This window comes from Chaetura pelagica, unplaced genomic scaffold (assembly GCF_000747805.2).
Source record: "Chaetura pelagica isolate M959 unplaced genomic scaffold, ChaPel_1.0 scaffold222, whole genome shotgun sequence".
Taxonomy (NCBI): Eukaryota; Metazoa; Chordata; class Aves; order Apodiformes; family Apodidae; genus Chaetura; species Chaetura pelagica.
Window position 1 is genome coordinate 685882 of NW_009952711.1, and position 11273 is coordinate 697154.

The following is an 11273-nucleotide window of genomic DNA, read 5'->3' on the forward strand; positions in this document are numbered from 1 at the left end:
AATCAGACCCCAGCACCTACATGGCAATAGTTGTACACACATTCCTAAGAACTGAAATAAACAAATACAGGTAGAATAAAACCCAACCACTAAAACTGAGAAAGCATTTTGAACTTCAATCACTATACCTAAAAAAAATAGAGTAAAAGTAGATGTAGCTTTGTTCTGAATCGAAATTGCTAGCTTTCTAATGGTAATACTTCAACACTTATGTCAAAACAAATTTACTGTTTGTTCTGAGAATAATTAAGAAGTGTTAAACTGGGGAAAAAAGCAAGGCAGTTTTTGCTCAATAAAAATAGAGCTGGGAGGAAGGAAAACATTAGTCATGAGGAACACTGGAGAAGCATTGAGGGAGTTGGTTATCTAGGAATTAAAACCCCCCTAATACACTCTATACAATCTGTTCTGGGAGGCTTTGTCTTTGTTTAGAATACTCAGCTGATTTCTGTGACTTTCTAGGAGAGAAAAAGCTGATATATGTACTTCCCTAAATTGAATCTGTCATGCCATTACCATCTCAAACTATTTCAAATAATCACATAATGGGACAGTACTGACTTTTAGAAATGGTAACTGTGGAGCTTTAAATCAAAGATAAGTTTTAGGGGTTATTACTATGACTATTATGCAATGCCTTGATGCTTTAGGGTTCTATATATCCCAAATAAATTTAAAATAAGCACATCTGCTTTTGCAAACTTGTCCAGAAAATGCTAAATGCACACTTTGCTTGTTTTGAACCTTCTTTAGCACCTAGCTGAGATGATGTGTCAGTGGTTTATAGAAGCCAGGAATGTTGCAGTTGCACATTCTGTACATTATGTACATTGCTGACATTTCAAGGAGTTGCTGTTGGGTGACCCACAATAAGTAATAAAAGTACAAACCCCAGAAAGACACAATATTTTAAGTTTTAATCCAACAAATGGAGAGAGTCTTAACACCATAAAATACCACTGTATTGCTACTGTTGTAGAATTGTACATTAAAAGCAATTATTGTCTGTAGATGTAAAAATAGCAAGTTTTATGATACAATAAAACACAGTATACAAACCATTTCAAATTAAGTAGAAACCTCTTAAACAATTGAGGCATTCATCTAAGTGTTTCTCCAAACATTAAATAAAAAACAATTAATACTGACTGTAAATATCTCTCCATCTTCCTCACTCCCCTCCCTAATTAAACTATTAGAAAAAAATAGTAGTCTCTCAGTCACTGCTTTGCATTCTTTCAGAATCATTTTGATTCTTCATTTTCTTCAGGTAGAGCAGAACAACCCTTCACAATACAGTACTATACCTCAAGTAATTTATTTCCCAATGCTGTATCATTTTGGAAATAAGTATTTAAGGCTAGAAGAGGCCTAAGGAAGTCTGCAGGAGGACAGTTACATTTTGAATGCAAATTATTTACACAAACATTAGTGTACTGTAATTACACAATAAAACTTGCAACATGGGTGCTTTTAACAAGAGACCCAAATGAAAGAAAGGGAAGGAGAACAGCTTACAAAATAAAAAATCTAAAGTTCTTCATGGTAGAAACGTTCATCATGAAGCTGCCTACCGTAATCTGTTGCTTCACTGCTAAGGAACAAATCCTGGTTCTGAAGAATTTCTGCTTCAGAAAGCTTTTTATCATCATTCAAATCCATTTCTTCAATGAGGTGAAGAGCCTTTAAAATAAATGGAACACCATGTGCACAGTTAATAGATATAAGCATTTATAAATAATGCCTTTGGGATAGCTCTGTCAAAGTCCTGCAACAACCCCATTATTTGTAACAAGCAAGCCATCATTTTACATTCAGCACAGAGCCTTTCCTCCCTCCCTTTGTTTGCCTTTGCCTCTTTTATTTGGTGGCAAAATCATAATATCAAATTTCTACACTCACTATCAATTCTAAAGCAACAAATCAATGTCAAAACCACAGCTTTACTTTCAGAGTGGAAAACAATATTTAAACAGCAAAGATTAATCATTTTCCTTGAAGCACCCATAGTCCTTGAAATCCATAGGCAAGAGCAGTACATGTCTTTGGTGTATGATCTGCAGGAGAGACCCAGTGTCTTCAGAGGGCCCCTCTGGACATTCAGCCACTGAGTGACCACTGCAATAGCAAGTCCTTGGTGTGTGGGACCTCAATGAGGATTTGAGCCAGTCCAGTCTTCAAGTTGAGCATTCTCTTTCAGAAGTGTGCACTGGTTCTCAGTCACACACTGACCCTGTATCTGACAAGAGCAGCATCATTGACAGCTCCCTGGTCAAACTGCAGGTAAACTTGCTTTCAACCCTGGAGGCGTCTACTGTGCTAAGCCAGTCTTTATTTCCTGAACCTGTGGAGACTCACTTTTCCATCATAAGTGCATGTTAAAAACAAAGGAAAGTAGGGATAGAGATTTGCAGCTGGATATTCTGTATTTATTTATGATTTGCAAAAAAAAAAAAAAAAAAAAAAAGCTCCATGGCTATAATTCATTATTAAAATGTAACTGCAAAGTATTTGACATCCACTGTGAAAAAGGGATCTCTGCCTTCTGTGCATAGGAATTCCCACTGTGGGTAGCAATTCCTGTTTTCCCTCATTTCCTGAAAGCAAAAACTTGCGTTTCTGAAAAACTTTTCAAATCCTAAATCATGACAGTGTCAAATGGAACTGCAAGTTAACACAATTCTCAGATGCTTGTTTGTTTATATATTATAAAAGAAGGGAAGTTCAGCAATAACACAAAAAATCAATTGCAGAAAATCTTGGTTGTAGCTTGTTCCCAAGCATCACATAGCTCAAAGTGACAGGCTAGGACAGCAGTTCTACTGCACCTATTATTTTTGAGAAATAGAGAAGTCCTAGTATTACATGATATTTGTTTTTACTTGCTAAACATCTACAAATACAATGATTTAGAGAATCCTTTTCCTACTTCTTCTGATCGATTTGGCTCAACAGAACTGCTTAGTGGCACTTTTTTTTAATTAAATACTATGCTGACTGGCTCATCAAGAAGAGACTGAAGAAAATAAGAGGGACTAAGTCAGCCAAGCAGGTTTTTAAAGCACTCAGCATGCAAGAGCTAACAGATCACTAAAGACAAACATCTTGGTAAATGGAATGTATAATAATTTTTCTATGTTGATGTTATTTAGTTGCAAGGTTTTCAAGTCATTTTGAAGTGCCAAATGAAACTGCAGTATTCAGCTAGTTTAAGAACTAGTTTAAGACTAGAGTCAATGCTGCCTTCTCTTTAAGATGGGTGACTTTGCTAAGCTCCTACATTAACTGAAGTAAAAAATAGAACATTAGAGAAATAAATAAAAAGAAACCTGACTTCTTGCAGAACTGAGCATGGCCTTTGCTGTAATATCAAATTTGAATGAATAGCAGAGAACCAAAAAAAAACCCCAGCCAAACAAACCAGCACAGGTTTGACTGGACTCAACACCACACAGAATTCATGTCAGTTAGAACAGCATTTTTTCTTTCAAGTAAGAACCAACCGCCTTCATGAGTCAGATGTTAAAAAAAGTCTGTGCAAGGGGTTACAGATCCACATTTACAAAAATACTACCAGAACAATTTAACAGCTTGGCTCCCTCCAAGGTTAGAGACGTGAGCACCCCGTGCAGGCTGTTAGCCATGTTGCTTTTTCTGTCACCCACAGAGCTGAAAAAGGAAGAGGTGGGACCTCAGTAACCAGACGGTCCAACGCAGCAGATGAGCTATTTTGTTTGACACAAAGCATCTCCTGTCTTCACCAGGAATTGTGGAGGTGTGAGAAGACCTGTTTTTCCTGCCATTCTGAACACTAAAATTCTTTAGTGCATACGAAAGAGACTGGGACAAATTAAGATGACTAGTATAAAGGCAGAAACCCTCTCTACTGCACTCAGGGACTGTTAAAAGTCTGCTTACTAAAACAGGTTATTCTGAACAATCAGCACTTCTGCTGCCAGCTACCAAAAAATAAAGACAACTAAAATGAGAATCCACTTAAAGCTGTTCTGACCTTCTACCCCTGATTAAACCATGTTCCTCTGGGAAGGTAGCACGGCTGGCAGCTCATCAGCAGTGCCTCCACACAAACACACAGCATGGCCAGAAAACAGGAACTGGAACTGTTGTGCTGCTGGACAGCTAGGACATATTTGCCACTACTGACACTTGGTGGGCCTAGAGTGTGGCCATCGATGGCTACCGGCTGTCAGAAGGGACAGGTGAGAAAGGAGGGGTGGAGGTGTTGCCCTTTGTGTTAAGAAATGGATTGGGTGTGAGATGTGCCTGAAGAATAGCCAAGAGGAAGATGAAAGCTTATGGGTAGGAATTAGAGACCAAGGCAACAAGGGACACCTTATGGTTGGTGTCTACTACAGGCTGGTGCCCAGAGAGGTGGTGGAGACCTCATCTCTGGAGACATTCAGGGTCAGGCTTGATGGGCCTGACCTAGTTAAAGAGGTCCCTGCTCACTGCAGGGGGGTTGGACTAAATGGCCTTTAAAGGTCCCTTCCTACCCAACATATTCTGTGATTCTGTGATTTTAATTATCATCATCAAAGTTTCCATTACAGCAACCTGAATCATAGAATGCTTCCACTTTTTTGTACTTATGAAAAGACAAGTTATTAGTTCTAAAAATTATGATTTATCCAGTTAGAAGAATAAAATGGATTTTTGTTTTCAAAATTATGCTTCTTTTAGTAGTATGTATCTATAATAACTAAAAAATAACTGATTAGTGCTACACCCTTAAGTCAAATCGTATAAGCTATTTAAATATGTGAAAAAGCATTTTGTTAATTTACAAACATTCAAACAAATAGGAACTTGAAATTTGTGTAAGGCAGTGAAAGAACCTGCATTCTTTGTCAAACTGAAAAAAAAGATTACAAATATTCGCAAGGATCTACTAAGCATTATTTTTCAACTACTAAGACATAATAATTCCAAATGTGTCTGTCATTTTGTTGTGATACCTTCAAAATTCTAGTGCTCTAATTAAAAATCTAAACAGCAGTCAAAACACATACCTCATCTTGTGCAATACCCTGATTATTAGGTACTATCCAAGATAACAGCTCCTGAGGGTCGAGTTTTCCATCGTTATCCTTGTCATAGTCGTTCACAAAACGATCCTTCTCAACAAGTATCCATTCTGGATCTTCCCTTGCAGCTAGTAAGACACATTTGTCAAATTTAATGTCACTCTTTACCTTAAAGCAGACTTTTTCACAGTTTTCTCCTTAATCTTACAAGCCATAACATAAAGTGCTTTCACTAAACGAAGACAAGCCTTACGAAGACAAGACCAGTCCGAGTAGAGTAAATAAATGCACCTGTCTACATATGAAGAAAGTACTGGTATAGATTAAAAGATAATTTAAAGGTAATATTAAGATTGTAAATTTACAGATTAACTAAGTGGATGTTCAAGTCAAGGTTTACCTTGATAAATATCTCCCCAATTACCCAAACAGATGGTGGAGAAAACATATTTGAATGTGCTGTCCAGTAGGTTTCCTACTTACTGGGACCGCTGACATACCAGTAGGAAAAAGCTGAAGTGGGTGACACAGATATCTTACATATTTGCAGTATTTACCTTGACTGAGGCAAATTACTCTCTCCCATGAATGTACAGCAACTGTGTTGCAGATACCACCTTGAGAGCATCACATGGCAGCAGTGTGAGCACAACCACAGGCCTCAGACATGGGTAATCTCAGCACTTAACAGAAAGTTGGGAGGAGCTTTACAGCAATCAGTGTTTCAAAGAGTAGGTTGTTAACTACTGTTTGGCAGTGTATGGGATTGTGAAACTTGTAAGGGCATACAGGGTTTTTAGTAACACTCTACTAGCTGTTCCCCTGCTATAACATCAAGGGAGGTCCATCTGCAGCAGCTAAGAGAGGAGGCAAAGCTCTTGATTAGGGTAGGCAAAACTCCATCTTATTTCAGCATAATTCCTAACAATGAGGAATATGCTCGTTTTTAGGAAAACAAGAAGTAACTTGCAAGGCACCAGTGGAATGGGCTGTACACAAGCTACTGTCAAACACATACAGAGCACACTGAAAAAAAGACCTGCTATGTCCACTAGAAGGAAAGCAAATTATTCTAAAAGCCAGGATAATGTTTCTATAGGTGGGGGTGTAAAAACCTGAAAATAAACGTGCATACAATTCTCCCCATTCCAAAAGCTTTTGTTCAGTTCCTTGTTTCATGCCCCCATTCTTTTTCCTTACTTGGATCCCTTCTGTAATCACCAAGGAATTCTTCCAGGCTAACAAAGCCATCACCATCTTTATCATGTTCTTCTAAAGCCTCCTGAATGACAAAGTCCTTTCACATACATACAAAAAGCAAAATAGCAGTTTGTGAAAAATTAGCATCTTTTAATCAAGAGAAACAGCAATAAATCATTTCAGAGCAGCAAGGTATTCTTTTAAGTAAAGACTCACTCATTTCAAACCTGCTTTTTCTGTTTTCTGCAGACTAGTGCAGTACTTGGTTCTTGTGCAACAAAACAGATCTGTTCTTAAGAGTCTAGGATGTCAGTTTGTATGCAGAACAGATCTGAAAGGTGTACATAGGGTTGGAATCCTTCAACATAATTCAAAACTACACAATGAACCGAGAATCATGAATTGGTACAAAGCTGTATCATCTTATTGCACTCTTTTTTTTTTTTTTAGGTATTCACTAATTTCCATTTCTGCAACTTTGTGAAATTGTTAGAAAAACCAGATGGTCTTTTGAATTTGTGTTTCCCAGTGAAGCAAGTGTGCCTATTCTGGTAGTTCTGTCTTGTTTCTCCACAACCAAGAGTTATGGCACCCCTACCAAAGGCTCTGTTTGCAGGGAGCTCCTCCTGCCGGCTGATGTGCAATCTGGCCTGGAAAAGGAATCCCCACCACGGCTCCACAGCCACTGCCCGTGCAACTGGGGCCAAACACCCCCCTCCATCTTACCGTCATATACTCCACTTCTTCGGGATGTTCAAAAGCAATAAATTCATCCACATTTAGATCTGGAACATCATCTCTATTAGCTTTTTCAAAACGCTTTTTCTCCTTTAAATGAAGCTTAGAAAATAGATTTAGTTAGAGCACTTAATGAAAAGGAAAACCAACATTACAGTAGCTGGCTGTAACCTCATTAGAATATTAATTGTTTCACATTACCCACCCATATTATACTGATGTTATATTTTCACTAAAAAGAGCTCATCCAGAGCAACAAGAACAGCACTTTTAATTGAGGTAGTTTTATTCTAAGAATTGCATAAAAACGTCCTTTTTTTTTCAATTTAATGAGACATTTAAAACACATTCTTAGCCAAGGCTTCAAAAACACAAAAGGCAGATAATGAAAAGACCAAGAATTCAATTCTTTTATACATGCTGCTTCTTCTAAAAGTCACCAACTCCCAAAGTAGTGGAGTACAATGATCATAATTAATGGTACCCATTGCAAATTCCAAAATTTACATTTTAAAGACCTTTAACCTGCTGGATCTACATGTCATTTATATCAAGGGCTGCCTGTAGTTCAAAGAAGGTCTTGAAATACCACATATGTCTCTTCTGAAGCCATTTTAAGTGCTGAAAGATTAGAGATTCCTTTAAGATGAGACTGTTGTCCATTACATCTGAACATATTTCAAAGCAAAGTCACTGTTCTAAACCTGTTTTAAGGATAAATATTAGCATGCCTTTTAAAAACAAATAACAGCCACAATAAGCAGGCAAGTTCTTATTTCTGAGTTCTTGCAATTCCTGTCTCTGTATTCCATCTGTGCAAAAATGTTTCTATTCACTTCTTGTTTCATTTTGTACAGTCTCTTCAGACAGAATAAAGACCCACACTACTGATACCTGATCTCAAACTGCACGTGATGCAAGGTATAAAAATGTACAAATCCCAGGATGAAGCACGTTGTGCAATCAGTGTGGCTGGATCTGGATAAGGCAGTGGCCAGCAAACCAGGGATCAAGAAGACTTTAAAAATAATAATTTGAAACTGTACCTTTTCGTTTATCATATTTATTGACACTTCTCTCAAAATTAGGCTAACCTGATTAATACAGAGCATAACATGTAACAAATAAAGTAGAATATCTTAATGATTCTGCAAAAAAATTAAATGTAACTCTAATGAAAAGATGACCTTAGCTGAGAATTTAAATAGGAAAGCAATTTAGAAGGACTGACTACAGGAAGTACTAGACTGCAACATAAAACCCAACTATCGAGGGAAGAAATCCGTTTTTCAGTGCTTTTTTTGAGCAGTGATGAACAAGGCTGCCACCTTCTGGTAAATTTATATACTCACTCGATGTCAGTTCTAAATCAGCACCAAAGTCTTCCCTTTTGATTAGAGCAGGATCGCTCATTTCAAAAGCAGGGAAAATGCTGAAGGTGTCTGACATATGATGCTTGTGCAATGCTGCTAATGGCACTCTTTACAGTATCTGTGGAAGTCAGCAAGCAGGAAAATGCAGCAAGCAGTCAAACAAAGTATAGCATGAGTGAGCAGGAGTTTCAGCGCAGCATATGTATCCATGATGCCAGTATCTCAAACATGGGATCAGTATTTTGGCTAGTCGTTCCATTTAAAGTAATATTTCATTTAAAATCTATGTAATTGTTCACTTAAGTGACTTCCAAAGCTTTACAGTTTGTTTCTTCAGTGTGTAAAATCCCCTACCCATTGCCTGTTTTAGCCTCACTTCCACCAACATCCTGTATGATCTACTACTACTTTACTAAAAGCAGCCAAATCCTGACAGAGGAAAACACTCAAGCCAGAATAATCTAGAAAACTCACTCTCTTTTTGGGAAATATTTACATGTGCTTACAAACGTGTAACCTGAAAGGAAACAAGTTTTGCTCTGTGGTGATTCCTGGTGAACCTTCCTTCCCCTCCTGCCCCTCTTGCTTCTTTCCTTTCCACTCCTAAGTATCTGCTTTCATATATGAGATTAAGCCGTAACTTCTGCGGTTTGAACATCCAGGTTTAGGTCTCAGAGTTGCATTTTGATTGCTAAAAATGTCTGAATTGCTATTGCTTTCTCTGTGGGTTTCTAAAGGACAGGAAATGATAAAGCAGACAATAGATACCCCACACTGGATATTTGAGAAGTGAAAAAATAGATAGAACAGTGCAATACAGGATGTTAAAGAGTACAAGGATTTCCTTTACATCCCACACCGGTGGTACTGGCTTCTGCTAAAGGCAGAACACTGGTTAGGCTACAGACCTAGTCCAACAGATTGCCAGCTTGTTTTAAGACAATGGCTGGAGACTGTGGCAAGACTGTCAATAGACTTATTCTCCACTCAGCTAGCAAAATAGCCTCAGGAGGTACCATTTCATTCTGTCTTTGTTTTGCTGGTAGCAGCTTTACTACACCATTATTTTCCTTTAATTACTCCCCCATCTCAGATAGATGAAAGTGTTAAAACATGTACCAGCTGGTACAGTTCCTCTACCCATCTTGTTCTGTCACAATAAACAAATATTGCTGCCGTTAGCCAACACCAGAAACTGATGCTGAAACATTTTACCTGTCGAAATGATTCTTCTTCTTGATCCTCCAGGACAGTGTTCTCATCAAAATCAATTACACGATCATACATTTGCATATTATACTCCTTCCAAGACACTAATCCATCACCATTTTTGTCATAGTCATTGAAGTGTTGCTTAGCTTCTTGGGTTACATAGTGTTTAAAAGACTGCTGTATCCAGGAACTCAGCTCATCTGTGAAAATAATGTAAAAAAACCCCAACCAAACAAAAAAAAAACAACCCCCGATCAGAATAATTTGTACTGTAAAAACTAAAGATATCACAGACCTGTTTAGCCTGAACAGACTCTGCTATCAGATGTAAGAATATATGCACAAGGTTAGTTAAAGCAAAACAATGTATCCTCTGTGCTAGAGCTTTTCTGTAGTTAAGGGAAGAAAAGATCACAGCTTCAGCCTTCAGTTTTTCTTTGGTAATACCATTTCCCCATTCACAGCCCCTAGGCTGCAGTTACATGGTTAGTTTCATCCTGCCTGTGCTGGTGCTGCCAGAGCAGCTGTGATGCCTCCCTCTCTGACATAGGTCGTGTTCATACAGCTGAATTTGTGTTACCAAAGGAACCAGCTTTATAACAGATTCTGTGAACTGACTGAGCCTGTGGAGCTAAGCATGCCACGTTTTGTAGCCACCAAGGCTGCTGCACAAAACCAGCACTGATGGGTAACATATTTGGTTTATTGCCCTGCGTTTAAGGCAGGAGGTACAGGCAGCTGAGCACACAATGCCCAGTGCCACTCGTCAGAAATACTTACGTTCTGACATTAGAAAAATGGTATTATCATGGCTCATCTTCTCTCAGTGTCAGCCTCCAAATGGAGGCATCACTGGTAAGGAGAAAGTTCTCCAAGAGTGTTCTGCAATACACTGAGAAGTAACTGAGCTGGAAAAGCCTCAATACCCTAAGATTTTTAGTGTAAAAACACATTCCACTTTGAGTTTTCCTTTGGGAAGTCAGGGGAAGGAAAATTTCCATTACATTGAGAACACGATGTAATATATATCATGAGGATGGAGCATGGGTGAATTTCTACACTTTAAAATATTAGCTCTCTTGCCTTACAGCCTTCATGTTCTGAACTGCCTGCTCTTTGTTACAGGGATTAGCCATCCTGCCAGAGTTAGGTGCTCTGATCCTGCACAGTCAGAGGCAGGGATACTGGGGTGAACTGTGCAGCTGGTAAGTTCCAGCAGGATTCAAACTGGGAAATCAAAAAGGATCTCAAACACAGAAACCACTTATGCAAGGGGCAGGCACAAGTGCAAAGCTGTGAGTGCTGCTCCTTCACTCATGTGGACTCACTGCTGTGTTCTCTTGGTGACCCTCACTTCTTGCATGGTGTGAAACAAAACCCGTAGGGACTGAGATGCCCTCAGGCTCTTACATCTGCCCAGGGCAGCTGTGGAGTCACCATCCCCGAAGGGATTTAAAAGACCTTTGGATGTGGTGCTCAGGGCCACGGCTTGGTGCTGCTGGGTTAACAGTTGGCCTCGATGCTCTCAAAGTTCTTTTCCAACGAGAAGGACCCTGTGGTTCTATCTCATCTGCTGGTATTTCCCACGCCCTGTGCGAGGCGGGTCATCGTATTTTTCACGGCGATTCAGCACAGCCCTGCGTGTCACCGGCCGTGCCACGGGAAGCACATCTATCCCCGGGGACACCCGCAGCGCCCTCTCCCC

The 11273-nt window shown here is 39.0% G+C and overlaps 1 protein-coding gene across 1 annotated transcript; it reads right to left on the minus strand.

Annotated features, from left to right (window-relative positions):
- Nucleotides 1-903: 903 nt before the first annotated feature.
- RCN2 (reticulocalbin 2, EF-hand calcium binding domain) lies at nt 904-10385 on the minus strand. The gene is made up of 6 exons (XM_009994495.1): nt 10349-10385; nt 9572-9768; nt 6972-7073; nt 6246-6342; nt 5031-5173; nt 904-1683 (listed from the first exon to the last, which is right to left on the minus strand). Exons 1-6 carry the CDS (start codon nt 10383-10385, stop codon nt 1531-1533), a joined length of 729 nt encoding a protein of 242 aa, XP_009992797.1. The 3' UTR covers nt 904-1530.
- Between the last annotated feature and the right edge of the window lie 888 nt (nt 10386-11273).